The 24,664-nt window shown below is 42.5% G+C and overlaps 1 protein-coding gene across 1 annotated transcript; it reads right to left on the minus strand.

Annotated features, from left to right (window-relative positions):
- Positions 1–492: 492 nt before the first annotated feature.
- On the minus strand, positions 493–24,664 carry LOC121441844 (meprin A subunit beta-like). The gene is made up of 15 exons (XM_041643165.1): positions 24,602–24,664; positions 21,664–21,682; positions 21,040–21,090; positions 20,265–20,305; positions 17,538–17,616; positions 12,758–12,875; positions 11,240–11,418; positions 10,102–10,320; positions 9,390–9,542; positions 7,913–8,128; positions 4,978–5,421; positions 3,711–3,890; positions 2,573–2,726; positions 1,311–1,506; positions 493–582 (listed from the first exon to the last, which is right to left on the minus strand). The coding sequence occupies exons 1-15, from the start codon at positions 24,662–24,664 to the stop codon at positions 493–495; spliced, it is 2,202 nt and encodes a 733-aa protein (XP_041499099.1).

The following is a 24,664-nucleotide window of genomic DNA, read 5'->3' on the forward strand; positions in this document are numbered from 1 at the left end:
CAGCATCACTGACCATCTTCCAACTGATTTTGCAAAAATAAGAGATAGACTCATCGTTAAATAATGATACACATTGAGAGAGAGTTCTACACATCATGTCTGGATTCTTACTGGACTCTTCACACATGGTCTTCAGCAGTAAGTCCCTCTGCTTAAGACAATACATCTTCCTTTAGTTCACCAATATGTTGCTATTCTGATCTCTTTTTTCCATTTGTCTCACTAGCCATCTCCTAAATCCTTCGGTCTGAATAAAATGGAGCTCCACAGCTCAGATTCTCACTCCAGCGTTCAGTGTGACACCAAGTGCTTTGAGCTCTGTTGTAAGGCCGGATGTTGCTCTATGTACCCTGCTCTCTATCTCTGTGTTCTCTGGAGAATTCCAGGCAATGCTCAGCCCTGCCAGCTTTCATCCAAGCACCGTCCTCTCTCAAAGGCCATCACCCAGGCAGTTTTGTGTCATCCCCTATGTCTGCCCTCATGTGCTGGCATTCATGTGGTGAGCACAAAGGCCTGGTCCATGTCCTCCAAGGTGAATGTGTGGAGGGGTCTGTCGCAGTCCCCAGGGTCCTTGGAGGACAGCTGAAGCACAGGTGAAGCCCAGCTTCACTTTTACCCAGTGTGGCTGCTGCCCTCTTTCTATCCCAGGTGCTCCCCAAAACACTCCTCAGTAAACTGCCTCATTCTATCCCAGGTGCTCCCCAAAACACTCCTCAGTAAACCGCCTGCACCCAACTATACACTCGGAACATACGGACTAGGAACCTGTGTTTGGATCTGGAGATTTCAAACATCTGGGGTCATTAGAAGTTTCATCTGAGGCAAACTTAAAACCTTTCACAAGAAAAAAAAAATTGCCTTGGAGACAGTTACTCCAGAAGAAGGCAGATGTCACTGGAACCTGCATTAAGAGAGACACTTCCACAAACACACGTCCATCCACTTCCTGAGTCCAGCCATCTGAAGACCCTCAGAACAAAGACACTGATAAGCCATGTCCCCCTTGTTAGGGAGGTAGAGACGTACAGGGAAAGTCATCTGTGTGGGTCAGTTGTGTGGTTCACCCACGAAAAATCATAAACAACCAAAAATAACTCCTAGAGAATAATGAGGCCCCTCCAAAAAGGCTCTGAAGACTGCAGGTTCAGACTCTGATTCACAGTGGTGACAATGGGAGTGCAAATAGTCTCCCATCAGCCAACTTAGTAAGATGCACAAGGTTAAAAATGAAGAAGATTGTAAACATGCTAAGCTCTTCTACATGGGTTCCCTCCAGAGGGTTTGAATAATAACCATTACACTCAACTTACATTCGTGGCCGCGCTATTTGAACTCATCTTCTTGCGGTATTTCCTCCGGGTGCAGTAGACACTGAAAAGAGTGATGATCAGCATCACGACAAACACGGCGACAGTGGAAGAAACAGCAATGACAACAGTGTCTTGGGTGGACCCTCTCTTCTCACACAGTCTTCCCATGTACCACCAGTCTTCTCCTGCAGGACACCTACACGAAGAGATATGGTGACATTTATGGTATCGTATGGGTGACATTTAACTGTGAACGTCTTCATAGTTAAAGGGCCCTTGCATATTTGAACACAGATAGTCACTGACGCAGGTAACTATTTGACCCTAGACTACCTGAACCAATGAAGAGAGCACCAGGAGAGGATTATAACTAATCTGATACCGAGTTAGGAGCTGGGAGAGCAGGGAGAAAGCCACCTGAGGGGATCTGGTCCATTATTGTGGGCTCCACACCTTGGCTAAGGACTCAGCACTTTAGCGTGTTCTAGAAAATGGGGACCTGAGAACCTGCAGAGTCGAGGGACAGGATTGCTGTGAGCATTAAGACATGTAGTATTATAATAAGATATGTTAATATAATAAGACATGTCATATAATAAGACATGTAATATAATAAGATATGTAAATATAATAAGACATGTCATATGTATGTAATATAACAATATATGTAATTCTGTCAGTTAAACTCTAGTGCACTATGTCCTCACCAATAATTGTTATGGTGGCTGCCAAAAGACCCAAAGGGAGTTCAAAAGAGTAACTGTTCTGGACAGTTCTATGTCAGCTTGATGTCATCTGAGAGGAGGGAAGCTCAATTAAGAAAATGCCTCCATAAGACTGAGCTGCAGTCAACCTGTAGAGCATTTTCTTTATTGGTGATTGATTTTGGAGGACCCGGCCCATTGTGGGTGGTGCCACCCCTTGGCTGGTGGTGCTGCGTTTTATAAGAAAGCAGCTCGAGCAAGCCATGAGTAGCAAACCAGTACCCTTCCATAGCCTCTTCATCCGCCTCGGCCTCCAGCTTCCTGCACTGTTTAAGTTCCTGTCCTAACTTCCATCAGTGATGGACTTCAATGTGGAAGTTAAATACATCCTTTCCTCTCCAGCCTGTTTTTGGTCACAATGTTTCATCACAGCAATGGAATCCCTAACTAAGACATTTCCTCAGTGTCATCCTTGTGCATTATCAGCATCAATGCCAGCAGGACAAGAAGGTATCTAGTGAGAGAGTGAGACAGTGAACCTCCCAAGGGAGACCTCACCTGCACTCGGCTCTATTGTCTTGGACAGTGCAGATCCCACCGTTCTGACACTCAACCTCAGAGCAGGAATTGTGGACGTTCGAGGTGGGGACTGGGTCCGGGATGGACGAGGTGGGGACTGGGATTGTCGACGTAGAGTTGAGGTGAGATATATCTGCAGAGGGAAGGATGGTGGAAATCAGCTTTTGTTTTACTTGTCATTGGACAGAGATAATACTCAGAGTTCGGGCTTGTGACAAAAGTCTTGGTGTGTGATCCCCAGCGTTCCTGTGCAGTCAGATGAGAATCAGGCAAGGGTGGAGAGTGGCTTTTGGTGGCAGACTTGATATCAATCTCCAGACCCCATGTTTAAGAAAAAGCCATATGAGGTCTCAACACTGGAGAACCAGGGAGAGAGGTTGCTAACGGGGTTAGAGACCAGCCAGCCTACCAGGTTAAAGTGAGAGACTGTCTCAAAAAGCATGGTGGGTGGTGGCAAAGTGGACAGAGTTGTCCACTTATTTATACACACACTCACACACACACACACACAAACATGCACACGATGACAAACTCAAACTCACATACACCAAGTCATGGTGCTAGGTGACAATACCCATGTTTGACCGGCACTTGGAGATCTGAGTCCAGCACCCATTAGTGCCTGTCCAGAGTACTGAGTATCCTGGGTGAGGAAACACTAGAACAGATTTCCAGCCTAAAGATTTCAACTGTTGTTCCACAATACAGTAAATAAATGTAGCCGGGCGGTGGTGGCGCATGCCTTTAATCCCAGCACTCGGGAGGCAGAGGCAGGCGGATCTCTGTGAGTTAGAGACCAGCCTGGTCAACAAGAGCTAGTTCTATGACAGGCTCCAAAACCACAGAGAAACCCTGTCTCGAAAAACCAAAAAAAAAAAAAAAGAAAGAAAGAAAGAAAGAAAGAAAGAAAAAAATAAATGTTTAACTCTGAAACCCTTGATGTTTCAAATTAAGCTATTTTCATATTTCTAATCATTGATACAAAAAAGTTCCCATCTCTGTCCAGTTCCTCCCACATCCTATAACAAATCTATAAACAAAACCCAGAAGAACACAGTGGACAACCAAGGGCTACAACAAGGAGCAAGCTCCCATCAAACTACTGCTGCTTCTATACCTTCAACAGTTAGTAGGATGTAAACATCATCTCCCTTGATGAACTCCCTGCTCTTCAGCCTCTCATAGGTTATGAAGGCACTGGTTCCATAGCCTCTGGTTCTGTAATACCGAGTTCCATTAGGGAAGAGAGCCGTATATCCCAGCTTGGAAGGCCTATCCCAAAAATAGCTTTCATTACCTAAAAAAAAATAAATAAATAAAAAATTATATGAATAGGCTGTGTTTAGCATCATCATAGCTCTCAGTGGTAGGAAGTCTCAGCAGCCTTCTGAGATGCAATTGGTCCTTTAAACTGAGTTAAGGCAGTGAGTGGCTGAGAGTTTCCTATACAAGCAAAGAACAATTTATATCATAAACTGAACTTAATGGTATCTAGTGCCATCCGGAGGGACGTGTTGGAAAGAATGAAATATTCTGCATGTTTAAACCCTCCAGTTTCTGTTATGTTTTTTTCTATCAGATTCAGTCACTATGTCCTATGTCATTTTGATCCATCCTTGCGATTTATAAAATTCCTCTGATGATATTCGCTTTCCCATAATTCTATGTTTCCCTCTAGTCAGTTTGCAGGAACAAAAGACTGGTGAAATTCCAAGTGTGATCATGGCTCCCTGGGTGATGACTCTTTTTGAGACTTGGAATGTAGCCACCACCGGGGACAACCCTCTATGGCGCATTAATAAGCTGTCACCACCCACTTCCATGATGTTGCCACCAGTGTCCCAGCAGCTCCATTCTGACTGAAAATCCTCTTCTCAAGAGCTGATTGTGTCCCACAGTGCCAGCAGTGAGACCAAGGCAGCATGGGCGAATGAAACTCATTGTCAGAGGAGCTCTCCCTCCCCACAGCCTTCCATACTGACCTCCCCTAATTCTCCTAACAATTCTATGGGGCTATTGTTCCTGCCTTGGTATGACAGCCAAGAACAGTGGGACTTCAGGAAGGGTTTTCTTCGGGATCACATGACTAATGAAAAGAAAATCTTGACTTAGAACCAAGCATGCCAGCCTCTAAAGCCAACACTCCTTAGCCAATACCTAGAATCCAGGGATCATAAAATCCCAGTGTCGCAACATTCCTAACAGCCTTGACCTGGGAACTGTCTTCCCAGGTCAATTGAATCTTTTCCCTGAAGCTGAAAATCTTTACTTCAAGGCTAAACTTCCGTAACTAACCAACGATGCAATCTCTCATTCCCAAATGACCATCCCTCCTTGAACAACGATCAAGTCCCTAGCTATGAGGAAAATAAGAAGCTACAAACCATTGGTCATCGTTGGGTCTGTAGTTATACTCCGTTGGTTGGACATACGCTGCCGGATGTCAGGATTTTGATCCAAGAGTGTCATTGTGGCTTGTTGCCAGGGACACGGCCACTGTAATTGATCGTCATTGGCACCAGAGATCAGGTAGAAATAAATCCCCACATTAGTCGAGGAATTCAGATCCAGGTAAACCTGATAAGCATAGCCTTTAGGAGAATAATATGGAGGACTGTACACATCTGTATTCTGGCTGTCAAGAAGCTGTGTGAAATTCGGTATACGCCAGATATGGTGAGGACACCTGGTTTCTGAGAGATTGATGTCATCGATAGACAGACCACCCGATGATGATCCCGAGCCTCTGAGTCCTTCAAATGCCACTCGGAATTTCTCAGTCACTTGCAATGTTACGTAGTAAAGTTGCCAGCTCCCAATGGGTATATCTGCAGAAAGAGTCACTGTTTCAAGGGTGATGAAGGATTATGAATTCCTTCCTGACATGGTCAGTATTAGAATTCTATACTTCAAAGGGAAATAAAAGGTGGTGAGCCAAAGATAGTTATGGATTTGGTGAATGGCTTCTCAATTCTTTATCCCAGGACATTGCTGCAGCTGGACTGTCCACTGGGTATCAAATGTTTCCATACCTGCTCTCAGCTAGCTCACTGTAGGGTTAAGCCAGTCCCTTTAGGAGGCAGGTTTGCCTCGGGCGAATGCTTACAGATAAATGGTCTCGCGGGAGGTGGCTCCGCCCTTTCTTTCCTACCTCCTGAGCTACGCAGGAATCTAGGTTCTGTAAATTTATCATTAAAGTTGTAAATATTCTTTTATATCTGCATTGCATTTATTTACGCCGATACAGCTCACCCTTTCTCAGAGATGGGTAAGCACCAATCTCTGAGAGCTCCATTCTGCTTACCAGTTACCTGGTATTCTGTCTTAGTTAATAACCGAGCCATATTAACATCTGTGATTTGCTGGTACTCTCATAAAGATTTCTTTATGTATGTCTAACAAAACTGGAATACTTAAATTTCAGTGGAATTTAAGCAGAGTTAAACAGGAATCTACAAGCCCAGGAAGCCACGTCCCGTTCATTCCCAGTGACTCGGCGTTACAAATGCTTGCCCGACAGTGGCAACCACATTTGCTGCCATCCACCTCCTTCCTGTCTTGCACGTCTAGCTCACTGAATAGGGAGATTCTTAGCTCACTTAAGCTGGAAATGAGAGGTGAGTCTCTCTTCCAGTCATAGGTTACCTCTGGTAAGAGGGAAGCTGGGAAGGGAAAGTCAAACTACCATCTACCCCTACTCCACTGAGAAACGGCGTGCAGAAGCACTTCAGGAGCCCCCGTGACAACAGGACAGAAAGTCATGCAAACTGTCGGTTCATGCTGGGGGGAAGCTCGACTATATCAGCACTGAATGACAATTGAAACTGCCAGGAAATAAACTGTAAACATCAGATTACAAAAAGTGCTACTGCCCATAGATAGTTTACAGACTGAACAAAACCTTCCATCTACATTTGAAGGTTTGGCTTCAGTATGGTCCTTCCTCCCCATGAGGCCCAGAAGGTGACTGTCTTTCATTCATAGGCCCAGGTTGTTCATCCTGGGAAGATCTGCATCCCAAACATGGACAATGACACACACACACACACACACACACACATATATATATATATATATATACACTTTAATATTTGCATTAGTATACCCATTAAGACATAATTCATACTTACAAAATTAAGATATATCGTTTCAATATCTATCTTACATAACTACATGTAGAATATATGTGCAATGCATGCGTACTTTCTCTGAGATTTAAAACCTCACTGTACTTGGGTGGCCACAAACACAAGCAGCCCATGTATTTCAGAGGTTTCCGTGCATGGGAGGGGGCTGTGAGGTATAGTGCAGAGTTTACTCACTTCATAGTGTGTTTGGTTTTGTCTATTAAATTAAGGGGTCAGTGTGTACAAGAAGAAAGAGTAGTCTGTTCGCTGTTGGCCATTAACCACAAGTATCAACTTGGTGGGATTGAGAACTACCATGGAGACCACTCCAGTGCATATCGGTGAGAGATTAGGTCGATTGAAATGGAAAGATCATCCTAAATGTGGGCAGCGCCGTTGCACGGGCTAAGGTCCTTGACTGCACCAAGAGAAGAAAATGAGATGACCCCATTAACATTGCTGTCTGTACTCTTGGTGACAGATGCAGTGTGGCCTGCTGCCTCACACTCTTGCCATGAGGGACTGTGGTCCAGAATGAACCCCTCCGTGCCTTGATTTTCTCAGGTATTACATCCTAATACTGAGGCTCATTAAAACAGTGGCCCACATCCCTTCCTTCCCCATCTGCTTTAATACGTGGTCAGTTGGCCCACCTCTCCAATACATGGTTATCTGAAATGTGGACAGCTCCTACCCACAGAAATAGTGCCTACAGGGACATTGACTTCATCTCATAGCAGACACCTTCACTGGGATTCATGTTTTTAAGCTGGAAGTTAGGTAGGGTCCTCTTTCCAGTGTATAGCCCTTAGGTAAGACTGGATCACAGTAAGAGAAAATGAGATGTCTCAACAGTGGTTATTTAGGGAGAAGCCCAGGCCTCCCTGAGGCCAGTCCTGCCTTTATCCATTCCATAGTTTAGTTTCTTTTAGCCATCAACCCTCCCCCGTGTCACCCAGAGTTCACACTGTATTTTTGTTACTGGATAATAAAACTGAAGGCCACAGTTCCAGAGACCAGCTATGTTATTTAAGTAAGTATCACAAAGGATCCTAATTTTATTTTCCTTTTCAAATAAGGCAGACAAGTTCTATTGAAAGTCGGTGTTTTCACCCCCTGCTCTGCTGCGAGTAGCCACAGTAATTGAAGAGGTCTCACCTGCATCCAAACTGGGAGACTGTGGATACTGTACCTTGTATTTCTCTCTGTAGGGTTAAAACCCCGTCTGGGTGGCCTGCAGTGTACTCCCGGGTGTAGATTTTCACTTGGTTGTTTTCACTTCCACTGTTGTACAGGTAAAATTCCAAGCACTGAAACCCTCTCTTGGGGTACAGCATTCTGCTCTCCAGCATTGCTGTGTCCCCCACATTTGCAGAGCTGCTGTCGAAATGCATGAAGAAGCCGGAATCTGTTGAGGGCACAGAAGCACAATGGAAGACAGCAGAGCTCTGGGCTAGGGCTGCTTTCTTTAGTGTTTGCTGAGCTCCCACCAAGCATGGATGCTACAGCCTGTTTGGCCCCAGAGTTCACGCATGGGAAATAACTTTCAGACTTCTATGTTGAGGGCATTTGGAAGTGGGATCTTTGGAGGTGACAGAATTACACGAAGTCATGAGTGTGAGCAGTTGTGACTTTTTCAGAAGAGACCTGAGCCAGCAGAATGTTCTGTGTGACCATGTGGTGACCCTTGTCCTGGGAGGCAACAGAGTGTCCCTCTACAGCTGACAAGCAGACACCAGGTACCCTGCTCTTCAACTATCCTGTGTCCATAACCATAAGAAAGTGATATTTTAAAATAAAGCACTCAGTCTCGGGTACTCAGGTATAACAAGAGGAAGCAAACAGAACATGGCATTGTGCTGGGTATTATGATGCAGTTCTATAAGCAGGGCGTTTGCAAATGAGACATAGTTAGACACCCTTTCTCTTGCTACAGCTTGCAAAAACAGGAAGAATTTGGGAACACCTAGACTGGAGCTTCTTGTCGTCATTGTAGGTATTTTGGTACCCAGGACACACAATTACATCCAGCTAGGATTCTCTGTGGAGTGACTCACAGCCCAGAGGTGCTCATTCCTCTCCTACATTCTGTGATGTGTGAGAGGAGACAACACAGCCCCTGGAATAAAAGTGCATGCAGGAGGTGCATTGCGGTCTGCTCCGCATAGGTACTGAGGGAGACCTCCCAGAAGCAAGCTGCGAGATGTAGAATGGAAGCCATTCTGAGTGAGTAAGGCAGAGAAACGGCATCCCATTACTGTGCACAAGTCTCACTCCTTCGGAGAAACTGAACGGGCTACCAATAATAATTCTGATAGAGGAGATGGAGAAATTGCTCAGTGGTGAAATGCACCTAATGTTCTTGCAATGGACCAGAGTTCCATTCCCAGTATCCATGTTAGGCAGCTCACAACTGCTTGTCACTGCAGAGATTCTGACACCTCTGGTATCTAAGCACACATGCATAAAGGGCACCTGCAATCACACGTGTGTACTCCTGACCTCACACATCCACTCACTGTGCATGCCCGTGACCACATGCACATATTTGGAATAATAAAGAGAGATTATCTTAAAGCCAGTAATAATTCAAATAGAAATGAGAGATGAATCACCCATCTTTCAGACTGAAGAAGAAGCCTGGAGCCACTGATCCTGAAATCCGTTACCTATGCACTGGCCCATATTGGAGTGATCGTTTGCTGGTCCCCCGGGGACCTGTGAAACCCATTGCCAGTCAGCATTGTCCCCTGAGTTTTGGATCATGCCACAGATATTTTCCAACTCAAAATCACAGGAGTCCATAAAACTCAGCGAAGAAGCTACAAAAGCAAACAAGGAAACCGATGTGAGCATTTGTTGAACATAGTGACATAAGCGGTCAAGTCTGAGCTGGTCACAGAACTATGAGAAAGACACTTCTCTGCCTGTAGAAGCCCAAAACGAACTTAGTTTGTGTGTGTGAATTCCCAGTCCACACCAACCCTTTCTTCTCGTCTATTTGTGGAAAACCGAGTCAATATTCCTCCTGTTAGTCAAACTTTAATGCCACAGCAAAGGTTATTTTGTCTCACTTATGGGACAACTGCACATTTCATTATGACTTGAAAGAGGCTTGAATATAGAAACGGTCTGCACTGGAATTAGCAAACCCTTCGACAGTCAGCATGGGGCTCATTGTGCAAGGACTCCGGCTGCTTTAGTAAATCTCAAGGCAAACTTTGTAAGATGACAAGTGCTGAAAATGGCTAGTAGGAGGGGACCTGAGTGATATTCTGATATTTTTTTAAATCAAACTTTTATGATCTCAGAGACCCCAAAGGTGGCCAGAACATCCCTTATCCAGCAAGGAGAGGTCCTTTCAAGGTGCCCATCACTTACAGCAGTTGTACAGCCGGTTCAGTTTCAGCAGGTCATAGTCACTGAAGTCCATTCGTTGGCCAATCACATTTTCAAAGTCTGAGATCCTTGTGACAATGGTGGGCTCTGTTCCGTTCTGGAAAGCTGTCTTACTGTAGTGCATGACCGAGGTGTAGTCATAGGGTACATTCAGGGAATCGGACACACTGTCATCGTATATGTTGAAATTGTGTTCTCTGCCTGGATATGTTTTAAAAACTTTAATTGTTTTATGTTCAACGAAATAATGCCGCTCTTACTTAACACTGTTAACGGAGAAATACAAAACATAATAGAGCAAACTTTGTGCACATTATCTCCTGAGTGTCACGTGTTGCAGACACCCCTGTCTTTGGACCCGCTATCATGCACCATTGTGATAGCAACAATCAAACTAACAACTTGACACTTCCAGTCCAGCCCCAAGTCTAAGGTTCAAAGACTGGGGATGGAAAGGAAGGTTCTGCAAACCAGTGTGGAAACATTTAGAGTCACCGGCCAGCAATGCTGATGGTTTAATGTGCTCACAGCAGACCGGGTAAAAGCAAGACTTTAGGGAGTTTGCTAAAATGGGACCCCGCATTGATAACATGGCCAGGAGTCATTAGAAAAGATGGACATCATTGAGGACTCAAAGGTTACTGATTCTTGTACATGCACATAGTGCATTATACATTATAAAACTGTAAACAAGTTAGTGTCTTAGCAACAAAGTATCTTATTCCCCAAAAAATGATTGAAGAGGTGACAAGCATGCTGACTGAGTTTATTTTAAATGAAGCAATGAATGTGCTATTTTATTAATATTCACATAGCAAAATGTCATCTTGTTGCCATAAATGTATACAATTATAATGGTAAATTTAAAATGATATTTTTTGAGCCATCATGAGATCCAAAGACAATCATTTTAAAACATTACCCTGAGTATATATAGAGAAGACACCAGGCTGTTTAGCATCCTTCTATTGGATAACTGATTGCAATTTGATATCAGATGAATTGGTAGACACAGTCAAGTAAATCTGGTATCAAAGCACAGACACCCATTGCCAGGCTGGTCCTGATGCAAACATCCTCAGAAAGTTGACCTATAGCTACGTATATAAGAGAAACATACCTGATAGAATCCTGTCCCAAACTATAGTGACATAGTCATCTCGGTCAGAACGAGACTGCTCATGCCAGAATCCCAGGGCATGGAGGAACTCATGTTGAACCGTTGCTATTCTGTCACAGTTTTCCCCGATGGACAGCTCCTGCTTCCCAACATGCCTGTTTCCCACTGAAGACCAGCACCTGACGGAGAGTGTGCAGATCAGGGACAGGCTGTTTGCACGAGGAACACGAGCTCACAAGATAGAGGCCTCACTGCCTAGCCCACTTGTTAAACTGCATATGTCCTCTTGCTGAGTGTGGCCATGGAAGTGCTCTCAGCATAAACAAAGTGAGAAGTCAGCCGTGCTCATCCTAGGAATCACAACCCTTTCTAAGTGGGCATTGCTATGCTCTTCACCACGAGTTGTTTTGTTTCCTAATTTCATTGTTTATCTCTGTGAGTGTCTGTCTAGGTCTAAGTATGTGGTTGGATACCCCGGAAGTCATAAGAGGGAGCTGAGCCCCTGGAACTGGAATCACAGCTGTTTGTGAGCCAGCTAACACGGATGCTGGGAACAGAGTGCAGTTCCCTACAAGAGCATCTAGGGTCTTAACCACTGAGTTATCTCATCAGTTAACAGATAGGAGTTTTATAGGAACAGCAATCACTCAGAATCACTGTGTTCAGATCAATGACACTGCCACCTTTCAAGTAATAAGACTTACTCAGCTAAAATGAACTCCCACACTATGTACAGTACATTTTACTAGCAGGGAGAATAAAGAATATTGTCAATGAGATGAAGCTCACAGGGCTGTAGGATAAATGGCATCCATTCACACTTACTGTTTGTTGACTTTGGTAGTCTGGTTGTGTGAATGAAACCATTTTCAGTTTTCTTATGTATTTTCCTGAATGTGCATCTGTGTACACATGTTTATGCAGGTGTGTATGCGTGTGGTGGCCAGAAGCATGTCCTCAGTTATCCTCCACCTTACATTTTGAGACAGGGTCTCTCACAGAGCCTGAAGCTCAGCAATTTGGTCTGGCTGGCCAGTGATGTGCAGGGATCTGACCCTATTGCCCTAAATGAAAGGCTTTCTCACCCAGTTTTTTTTTCTAAAGGTGCCTGGGGTGGTCTTTGTGTTTATGCAACCAGGACTTCAGCTATTGGGCCATCTCTCCAGCACCAGGTTGGCTGCCCCTTCCTTCCTTTCTTCTTTCTTTCCTTTCTTCCTTACTTTTTTTTCCTTCCTTCCTTTCTTTTTTGCCTTTTTCCCCTTTTTTCTCCTCCACCTTGTTCCTTCCCACTCTTTGCTTTTCTTAGTACTGTGGCCCTAACCCAGGGACATATACATACCAGGCAGGCACTCTAATGCTGTGAAAACATTATTTTATAGCCAGGGAAACCAGGTCTAAAAGTCATGCTCTGCCCAGATAGCAAAGGAAGTTATGTTCCAGACCTTGAACCATTGTGGTGGCATGATGCCCTGGGGAATAAGTCTCCTCAGAGCCTTATCAGATAACCCTGGAACTTACCCACTGCCCTTGAACACTGATATGTAGTTAGCTTCTCCAGACCAGGGCTTGAAGTCGATGCACGTTTTAAGGCGGTAGCGCTCGAAGGCATTGAGGATAACTCCTTTAGCGTTCATGTCTGATGGAAGACAAAAGTGTGCTCTGAGTTCTCTGTTTCAAACCTAACATATCCTTAAAGTAAGGCAGGATGCCATGGCCACTGCATGACTGCCTTAGAACGGGCTGGAAACGGGCCCGATAGTGAAGCTTTGAGAGGAAAATTTCATTCTTCTTTGAACCAAGCAGAACATGTGTGAAAGCATCACAAACTGCAGAGACCTCAAGCAGGGTAAGATGTCCATTTACCATGTGTCTTTACTGCCACGGGCCTTGGCTAAGTTTGGGTCATTTATAGAATTTTTGACCTGGCTCATGTCAGCAATCCTTGCCATCCCAAGGATGAAGGAAGTTCCTGAAAATCCCAGGATCTCAACAAACAGAGGAACAGTTCATGAGACCTGCATGTGGCGAGGTCCTCTGAGTTCACGTGCACACTGTGGTACATGCACATTCACACCATCAATGAGTAATGCCAATTAAAAATATAACACAGAAAATGCAATAGGTTACATGAAAGAAACAGAAAAATCTAGAACACCATGATTACAATTATATGAAAATCTGTTTATTTGAATTGGAGGATCTATACTGACTTCTTTTTTTTTAAATATATGTATTTTAATATTTATTTATTTATTATGTATACAATATTCTGTCTGTGTGTATGTCTGCAGGCCAGAAGAGGGCACCAGATCCCATTACAGATGGTTGTGAGCCACCATGTGGTTGCTGGGAATTGAACTCAGGACCTTTGGAAGAGCAGACAATGCTCTTAACCTTTGAGCCATCTCTCCAGCCCCTATACTGACTTCTTAACCTATCATATTTTCTAAACAGTTGTTCTCTAAGCTGAGCTGCATCCTTGGTCATCCCCGCACTCAGTACCCTCTTCTTGATCCCTCACTTAGAGTCAGGTGTCTGTGGAGAACCCTGATGAGTGTGATGCACAAGGACTGTGTACCAGACACGCTCTCTACCAAGTGAGCTTCAGCCCCGGCCCAAGAAACGCTTGATTCTTAAGGTGACATTATTTTTCATCTTTCCCCCAAAGGGTATTCTTCAAGCTGATGCTCATCAGAGGCACTGCTAACCAGTCCACAGAGAAACTGACCTCTTTACGGCGGAACCATGCTGGTTTGTGTTCTCTGTGTCTGTCAACTCTCTGCCTCTGTCTGCCTCTGTGTCTGTGTCTCTGTCTATTAGTGTGTGTGTGTGTGTGTGTGTGTGTGTGTGTGTGTGTGTGTTTCTCTCTGTGTCTGTCTGTAGCATGATTAATAAAAACCCAGAGACAGATATTAGGGTTCAACCTGAAGATCAGAAAAGGAAAATAGTCTGGCTCTTACCTCGACCTCAGTCTGAAATGGCGATCATGCTCCCAGGAATTTCAGAATGAGACTGTGTGTGAGAGCTGTCTCCTCCCATCGTATATTCCCCTCTAGGACTGGGATTAAAGGTGTGCATCACTTAACACCCAGTTTCTATGACAAACTAATGTGGCTCCTGGGATTAAAAATGTGTGTCAGAACTGCCTGGTCTCTACGGCTGACCAGTGGAACTGTTTTACTCTCTGATCTTCAGGCAAGCTTTATTTATTAAAATATAAATAAAGTATCATCACATTTCCCTTTTTTGTCTAAAATGTCTAAAATAAAAAAGAAGGCTATTACTAATATTAGAAAAACTATATATAATAAATACAATGACTACAATACAAACAGGCAATAAATACATCAACAATGTCTAGTCCATTTGCATTTGACAAATTCAGAGAAAATACTCCATATCTATCCTATCTTGGTGAGTCCAAAGTCTTATACCTCACTTACTTTTTATCATAATATGCATTCTGCATCAGGTGAACAAGGAAAACTATAACTATCTAGTCTTCAACTCCCTCAGAGACCCAAGAAGTAAATAATATTAACTGAGTAAGCAAGAAATGTGAGCAAGCAACTTCCAAAAAAATATGAGAAATGACAGAAACAGCTGCTTGCCTGGACCATCACCCAAAGTTTCTCTGCAATGTTGGGACATCTATCTTTATCCTATAGGACTAGCATATTTGATAGACTTTCTGTGAAGTAGGATATTCTGAAGGGCTGTCCCTTCTTGTCTTGACAATGTTTGGCAGTCATTTTCTTTCGTGTCCTGCTTATCCAATTAGAACAGCATACTGTCAGCAGTCAAGGCAAAGACAGCCAACTGCTTTGCTTTTCTGACCTTCAGGTTGAACCCCAATATCTATCTCTGGTTTTTTATTAGTTGTGCTACATCTGTCTGTCATCTCTCTGTGTTTGCCTCTCTCTGCCTGTCTTTGTGTCTCTGCCTCTTTCTTTATCTCTGTCCCTCCATGTCTTCTCTGTCTGGCTGTCTCTCTCCGTGTCCATCTCTTTCTCTCTCTGTTTCTCTCTGTCTTTATCTGTCTCTGTCTCTGTCCATCTCTCTCTTAACTCTGGTCAGGTCTTGGGCTCAGGATCATCTGCCATTTCTCCAGAGGAGGGCTGGAATGACAGGTATGCCTCACCACACCTAGCTCATAACTAAATTTCTTCTGTATAAAAAGCTTTTTTTAGTTTTGTATTAGATTCTTTTGACTATCCCCACCCTTTTTCTTTGTGTGTGTGCATGCCTGTGTGTGTGCACATATGTGGGATATGTGGCATGAGTGTGTGCGTGTGAGTGCACTTGAATGGGTGCACAAGCACGTGTGTGTACAGCGTGTGGGTGGAGTCTGGCAATGATCTCAGAACTCATCCTCCATGGCTTCTCTACCTTGGTCATTAAGGGAAGGACTCTCAGTCAAACTTCGAGTTCTCTGATGTGACTAGTCTCCGTAGCCACCTTACTCTGGGATCCCTTATCTCCAAGGAAGATGGAATTACAGTCAGTTCCCACACACAGCCAGCATTCATGTGATTTCTGAAGTTATGAATTCCCATCCTCATGCTTGCCATCTCCTCAACCCTCTTCTGACCTTTTTTTTAAAAAAAATTCTTTTACCTTTTAATAAAGAAAACAAACTATCTTTTCTCATTATACATACCAATCCAAGTTCCCACTCCCTCCTCTCCTCCCATTTCCTCCACTTACTCCCACTCTACCCCCCATACACTCCTCAGAGAGGGTAAGACACGTTGCTTTGGGGAAGGTTCAAGGCCCTTCCTACTATATCTAGGCTGAGCAAGGTATACATCTAAAGGGAATGGGTTCCCAAAAAGTCAGTACAAACAGCAATACCACTCTTGGGCATATTCTCAAAAGACGCTCAATCATACTACAAGGACATTTATTCAACTATGTTCATAGCAGCATTACTTGTAATAGCCAGAACCTGGACACAACCTAGATGCCCCTCAACTGAAGAATGGATAAAGAAAATGTGGCACGTTTACACATTAGAGTACTACTCAGTGGTTAAAAAAAAATGGTGACTTGAATTTTACATGCTAATTGATAGAACTAGAAAACACCATCCTGAATGAGGTAACCCAGGCACAAAAAGATGAATATGGTACGTACTCACTCATAAGTGAATACTAGCTATAAACAAAGGATATTGAGCCTATAGTTCATGATCCTAATGAACCTCTTCTGACCTTTTAATAATTTAATACTAAACTAGGAATTACTTATTCCCTGAAAAGATAAAAGATAGTGGACTCATTAACATCTGGACTTGGCAAAATAAAATCTTGGCAAAGCAATGCCATTTTCTGTAAATTTGTTTCGACTGGTTATTTTGTGAGTTTTATTTGTATTTACACTCTGTGCTGGGGCTAGGGCTGTGGGGGTGGCTCAATAGTTAAGCTCTTCTAGGGCTCTTCTGGAAGACTGAAATTCGGTTCCAAGAACCGACATGCAATGGCTCCAAACAACTCCAAGGGATTCAGTGTCTCCTCTGACCTCTGCCAGCACTGCACACATGTGGTAGTGACTCACCAGATATGCACACATATACATAACTAGAAGGAGTAAAAATGAATCTTTTTTTTAAAAAAAAAAATTGATGGTCAGGAAGTGACCAGTGCTATTCCATCTGCTAGCATACCCAAGGCCTGGATTCTACCATCAGGTCTGCAAAGAATAAATAAATACCTAAACATGAGGAAATGTTGCTTTAAAAGAAAGATTACTAGGACTGGAGAGATAGCTTATGGTCAAGAGCATGTGCTGCTCTTCCAGAGGACCCAACATAAGTTCCCAGTGCATGTCGGGGGTTCACAGCTGACTGTAATTCCAGTTCCCGGGGATCCAGCACTCTTCTCTGTCTTCCACAGAACTACACTCACACCACAGACACACAGGGGAAAGAGAGAGAGGAGGAAGGGCAAGGAATGGAAAAAAAGAGGGAGAGAGAGAAAGAGAGAACATATGAATTAAAAATAACAGTAAAATCTAGAAAAAAAAACTTATTAAAACCAAGAATGCCTCCCTAATCTCTATATCCTTAGCATCCAACACAAAGTAAGTTAGCTCTCCATTACAGTTGGTTAAATTGATATTTGTTAAAACCCAACACGTATTCCACATATTCAGGCTGAATTTTTAAGATCTTTTAATTCTACATTTTGCTTGTTTTTTAAAAGTGATTTACACAATCACACAAGGCAATTCTGGTAGACGTGAATTTATCATCTCAGGAACACACAGTAGCTGTGGCTACTCCAAAGCGCGTACTAACCCAAGCTATCATCTAGAACATACGGAATGGTATGTGGCCATCTATAGATGTCTCCAATGATGGAATTCTTCCCTTGTGGCTGTCAAAAATAAATGTGAAAAGGATCAGTTAGGTAAACTAGACAAAGCCAATCAATAATCAATCTGGAAATAAGTGGAGTTAACAGTTCTTCCTGGTAGCTCAAACCAATGGGGCATGAGTCTGGATTTTGAGCATAATTTAATAAAGCTTACAGGAAGAACAATTTCTATAATTAACATGGAGCTAAAAGAGAAATGACACTCAAGAAAAGTTGGTGGAAAGTATTCTCTGAATACTGTTAGATGTTTAGATATTAAAAGCACATAAGAACGGACTGTTGACACCTCCATAGTTAAGACTACCTGCTACCCTTGAAGAGGACCTAAGTTCAGTTCACAGTACCCACATTTGCAGCTCACAAGTGCCTGTAACTCTAGAGGATTCAGTGCCCTCTTCTGCTGGCCATGAGCAACTGCATGCATGTGGTACACATAACCTCATGCAGGCTCCCCACACAGGCACACACACACACACACACACACACACACACACACACACACACACAGAGAGCATGCATGTGGTACACATGAACTCATGCAGTCACACAGGCACAGAGACAACATGCATGTGGTACACAAAAACTTATGCAGACTCCACACATACAAATAAATCAGTAAATACACAAAAGAAAACTGATAACTAAACCAAACATTAAAAATATGAATCTCAGGGAGGAAAAAAGCAGACACAAGATGAATGAATTTAAGTTTTAAAAATTTAAGAACTTTTCTGAAGGAGGGCCTGGAGAGATGGCTCAGCTGCTAGAGCACTTGCTGTTCTTGCAGAGGGCCCAATTTATTCCCAGCACCCATGTGATAACTCAAAACCACCCATCAGCCCAGTTCCAGGTGATCCAATGACCTCTTATGGCTCCAATGTCCCCAGGAATACATATATTGCACAAACACGTGCCATCAAAATACCCATACATGTAAGATAAAAATAGATAAAAATCTTTGTAAAGCAATTCAAATTTTATAATAGAAAATGAATGATATTTTCTTATTGCATATACTCTGGCAATAAATGTCATTCCAGATAACAGAAATGTCTGGGTAGTAAATGCAGCAAGGGCCTCGAACTTGAAAAGCAGGTGCTTTATCTACTGAGTCATCTCTGCCACAGCCACCCATTTAGAAGATAACTTTACTATGGGAAATGGGCTTCCAGGAGAAAAAGATAATGGAGAGGGAAATGCAATATTTGAAACAGGACAAGTTTGAAGGCTATGAGAAACATACAAGGATCTCCTTATGTTGTCTTATTGCTATTGCTAGAACTTCAAGCACTATGTTGAAGAGATAAGGAGAGAGTGGACAGCCTTGTCTTGTTCCTATTTTAGTGAAATCGCTTTGAGTTTCTCTCCATTTAATTTGATGTTAGATGTCGGCTTGCTGTATATTGCTTTTATTATATTTAGGTATGATCCTTGTATCCCTAATCTCTCCAAGACTTTTATCATGAAAGAGTGTTGAATTTTGTCAAATGCTTTTTCAGCATCTAATGAAATGATCATATGGGTTTTTTTTCTTTCAGTTTATATGATGGATTACATTGATAGATTTTCGTATGTTGAACCAGCCCTGCATCTCTGGGATGAAGCCTACTTGATCATGATGGATGATTTTTTTAATGTGTTCTTAGATTCGGTTTGCCAGTATTTTATTGAGAATTTTTGCCTCAATGTCCTTGAGTGAGATTGGTCTGTAATTCTCTTTCTTGATTGAGTCTTTGTGCAGTTTTGGTATTAGGGTAACTGTAGCCTCATAAAAAGAGTTTGGCAATGACCCTTTTGTTTCTATTATGTGGAACACTTTGAGGAGTATAGGTATTACCTCTTCTTGAAAGTTCTGATAGAATTCTGCACTAAAACCATCTGGCCCTGGATGGTTTTTGGTGACAGCTTCTATTTCCCTATGGCTTATAGGTCTATTTAAATTGCTCACCTGGTCTTGATTTAATTTTGGTATATGATATCTATCTAAAAATTGTCCTTTTCTTTTACATTTTCCAATTTTGTGGAGTACAGGTTTTTGTAGTAAGACCTAATGATTCTCTGGATTTCCTCAGTGTCTGTTGTTATGTCCCCCTTTTCATTTCTGATTTTGTTAATTTGGATGTTCTCTCTTTGCCTTTTGAGTAGTTTGGATAAGGGTTTGTCAATTTTGTTGATTTTCTCAAAGAACCCATTAATTTGTCTATTTTTAAAGTTTTATTCTATTTTATTATTTTAACAATATAATTTATATGTATAATATATTTAAGAAATAATAAAATAAATATATATAATATTATTTTATGATAAAGAGACTGGAGATATTTATGAATTAAGTTTTATTTTACTTCAACTAGACTAAACCAGTGAAGTTCTGTTTTTAAGTAAAAATTCTCCTTATTTCTGTAATCATTAAAATCAGAGCACAACACACATGTTGAGATGACAGTGACCTTCGGCACAGAAACCTGAGCGATGGAAGATGAAGATACAGACATATGAGTCCTTCCAGAACAGCATCTCAGGGAGGTAGCACCACCAGTGACTGCACCTTCAGAAACAGAGTCCCAACAAGCAGCCTGTGCCCATCCATCCTCAGATACTCACAGCTGGCTTCTATGCTTCACCATGCAAGCATCATTGCAACTCACCTCGAGTCTGATGTCCCCCTCAAAAAGGTCCAGTCCCAAACCTAAGAGAAGAATTCAGATAATTCATGTTATTACGTTGGGTTCCTGTACCACATAATAGATGATGCTTTAAAAATTCCATGGGAAGAGGGGCTCATCTATAGGATGATGCTTTAAAAATTCCATGGGGAGAGGATGCTTATCTATAGGCAGGTTAATGGTCACGTAGTGTGGGAGAGACTTTTTTCAGCGGTTTAGCCCCTGTTAAGTTGCCCATGCTCTCATAAATGACCCCACCCTCAGGCTTCTGTAAGCAATCCTAAGGACACTCATCACTTCACAAGAAGAAGAACAAACTTGAGAACTGGTACTAACTGAGAGAAGGGTGGAGATTGATGGGAGTCTGGGGAACTGGAGGGAAGTAGAGAGGGTAACAGGTTGAATACGAACAAATACTTTATATACATGTATGAAAATGACACAAGGAAAGCTGTCATCATATATAAGTAAACCATGATAATAAAACAAAGAAGGGACATAAAAGACAGCGCAGGCAGTAAAAGGCACCTGCCACCACGCCTTGACGCCTGAGTTCAAGCCCTGGCAACCCATGTGGTGGGAAAAGAGGACCGACTCCCACATGCTGTCCTCTGACCTCCAACATGTACTGTGTCACACACACACACACACACACAAATAATAAAAATATTTTAAATATGGTAGCAAAAAAGAATGAAGAAAAAAAAGAGAAAGAAGAATTAAAAAAAGGAAAAAAAAGAATGAAAAATCCACAAACCTTCATTGATATCGAATATGTCTCGATCAATTCCCTCATCTATATCTTTGACTGAAATAAGAAAAAAAACCACATTGAACGTTATGTTCATGAGAGGAAAGAGGATCTCATTAATCAAACAATCAGAAGGAAACAAGTTGTTGCCTCAGATTCTAATTTAACTTGCATTGATTAACTGAGGGGGACGCTCATTCCTTGCGACCCTCCTGGGAGCCAGAGTGAGGATTAGACGGAGAATTTGGGTGCATACTCTGTCCTCTCCACATCCCTTGGGTGTCAGGTGACTGTAGGAATAGCATGGGTCACTCCGTACGTCAGTAACCATAGCGTGGAAGGTGGGAATGAGTGACTAACTAGGAAATGAGTGTCTAAAATCACTCAACCCAAAAGCCATTTTATTGGCCGTTCTTGCACTTCTGTTTTTCAGCTGGGCAGATGGGTCCTGGTGAACGGAGCCAGCCAGAGTTGAGCAAAGTTCAGGTCACCGCTGCAGTCACGCTGTCTTCTGCTCCATTCCACCTGCCGCCTTCCCCTTGGGTGGGCACACCCTGGTGCTTCTGTCCCTGTCATTCACCCCATAACTGTCTTACCCTGCATGCTAGGGCAAATCTCCAGCAGACTCACCAAGGTTCTCTGGAGCCGGCTGTGAAATAAACACACAAAAGATATTATTGTGACACCCATAATATAAATGACATTTTGTTACAAGTTTAGATTCCTTTTATAATCATCCTTAAGATTTCATTCATTCATTCATTCATTCATTTATATGGTGTCCGTCTATGATGGACAGAGGAGAACTTGTGGTAGTCAGTTCTGTGTCCCGTGTGAGTTCATGGAACTGAAAAGAGCAGAACTTGAGATAATACTGTTCTGATGAGGAAGCTTTGTCAACCAATTATCTTTAAAAGGTGGGACTAAGTAAGGGTGTGGCTTTCTGGGACCTGGGGAAAAACAGGCACACAGCCCAGGTGCTCTCTCTGTGTGGTTCCCTTGCTGCACAGCTGAGCTTGGATTTCTTGTTCCTGTTTCGTAAGTTTGCCCCTTATAAAAAAAAAAATTAAAATATAATTGTTTTATCTTTTAGCTAGCCTGGTTATTTCACAAATCGAGCTAACATCAACAAAGTTCTCTGTATTCAGTGTGAGTTTCTAGGATTGGACAGAGCAGAACTGGAGATGATCAGTTCTCTGTGTCCGGTGTGAGTTCCTAGGACTAAACTCACACCATCAAGCCTGCAGGCAGGGCTGTTTCACCTGCTGAGCCATCTCACTGGCCCCAATGTTGTATTTATTTTGAACAGAGTCTCTCTTTTACTTCAAACTGGAACTCACATTTCAGTCTAAGTCTAACCGTGAACTTGATACAATCCTCCTGCCTCAGCCGCCCAAGTACTGGGGTGACAAGCCTGAGCCACAGTGGCTCTAACTCACAACCACACAATTCTTTTTACTAATACGACATATTGTTTTCTTCCATATATGCCAGACAAGCAAGCTGGGGTTTACATGACGTTCTGTCCAGATATTCTTACTTCTTATAGAAACTGATCCTTCCTGTTCAATGAGTTTAAAGGTACAGACAAAAAATCAACTTCAAAGTTGGAAAAGAACACAGTGCACAAGACTCCAGCCCTGGTATACACACTAGCTTTACACATGATATCATGTAACACTCATGAAACAGTGCTTTCAAAAACTAAAAATTTATTTCCAAACAATAACAAAAACTTTTCCTCATACCTCGGGAAAATCATGTTTACTTTCATGTTTCTCCCAGGACTCTACATTCGGAAAACAACACCTAACATCTAAGCAAAGAACCAATAGGTAGATTTTGTGACTTTTTAAAAAATATATACGCTTCTCTTTTTTCTTTTTGTTTGCTTGTTTTTGAAGCAAAAAAAAAAATATTGATTACAAAATTTCTCAGAGGGCCTTCAGGAGACAGCCTTCAGTAAAGCGCTTGCCATTGCAGGCAAGGGGACTTCAGTTTGACTCCCAGAACTTATAAGAAGTCTCTCTGTGTAGCCCTGGCTGTCCTGTAGACCAGGCTGGCCTTGAACTCAGAGATCTGACTGCCTCTGCCTCTACAAGTGCAAGAATTAAAGGCTTGTGCCACCAGCACCCAGCTAAAATGCATATATTTTCAAATGGATAGGAAACAAATTGTGTATTTAAACATACACAATGTTTAAATAAAATTTAAAACCAACATCAGAAATTTATTTTGGGGGTGGGTTATGCACAGATGCATGTTGAGGGGGGTGCTTATAGTGGCCAGAAATCATCCACAGGTGTTATTCCTCAGGAGCCAATAGCCTTACTTCTGACAAAGAGTCTCTCACTGGGCCCATGGCTTATCAATTAGGCTAGGATGTCTCATCAACCAGCCTCCAGAAGCCCCACATCTTGGTCCCCCCAGCATTGGCATTAGAAGCACATGCTATCACAGCTGGCCTTTTATATGTGTCCTGAGAGTCAAACTGAAGTCCTCTTGCCTGCAGTGGCAAGCAATTTACTGAAGGCTGTCTCCCGCAAGCCCTCTGAGAAATTTCATAATCGATTATTCCTTTATCTTAACCTAGGAAGAAGTCAGCAGAACTGGTAGACTGTGTGAGTTATGCCTGGGTTCCTTAAGCTAAGTCAATTTAGTTTACCCTCCTAGGTCTCAAATGATATGTGTGAGGTGGTCACCACGTGATTTGGATGAGTGTCGTAAGCTATATTATGCCATACAAAAACATTCTGTAAAAATGTAATGTGTGTCACACAAATGTAAAGATCAGTTGCATCCAAATTCAAACTAACAGCTAAAGTAAAGAATCCTCCGAAATGCTTGACAAGACACGGGGATGAATTGCTCAGATGGCTTCTGTCATGTCGACAGCAAACGCCCTAGTTTTCTCATACAGGATCTCACACACACACACAGTCACAGATCATCCCGGCACACGTGCAGAAAGAGATTTCCAACAAGCTACTGATCCGCAGTCAAACATGGTAAAACAGCACCTCACATCTTAGTTCTCCAGTCATATCTGTACACCATCAGCTCAGTGTGATGTATTTTAAGTCCAATTAAAGGGTTTCCTCAGCCATTAGAAATTCTGTCTAAGACCTTGAACTAGCTTGGGGTACAAACTGCCCATCAGTGAGGGAAGATTAGTTTAGACCCACAAAGATACAGAAGGGAAACTCCATATTAAACTTTGAAGTGTGGCCATTGCCTCTGACATTTCTCAGTCTTCTCTTATGTCCTTACTCTAATGGCAATCAGTCTGCCACTCAGCAATAGCAATGGCTTTCAAAAGTCACATTCTCTGTCTTAGCAAAAGAAACCTGTCACACAACAGAGAAACTGAAAGGAAAATACAATTATCTCTCACAATCTCTGGACCTCTCTGCCGAAGTGACTTCTTACACCCAATACCTTTCTGGCCTCTGTCTACCAGCAAGAAATGCTCATTTAAGATGAAAATTTTGAAATACATAAAACAAAACCTGAGCAAATGATTATCATTAAATGATTGATATCAATGGGCCCCCAACTGTTTTCTTACCAAGCCAGAAACCAGGAGAAATGTGGCACAAACCAGGAACCAAGGCCGATGCCAGGTATCCAT

Source organism: Microtus oregoni, unplaced genomic scaffold, assembly GCF_018167655.1.
Source record: "Microtus oregoni isolate MIOR12 unplaced genomic scaffold, Mior012 000082F_ref0000272, whole genome shotgun sequence".
NCBI lineage: Eukaryota > Metazoa > Chordata > Mammalia > Rodentia > Cricetidae > Microtus > Microtus oregoni.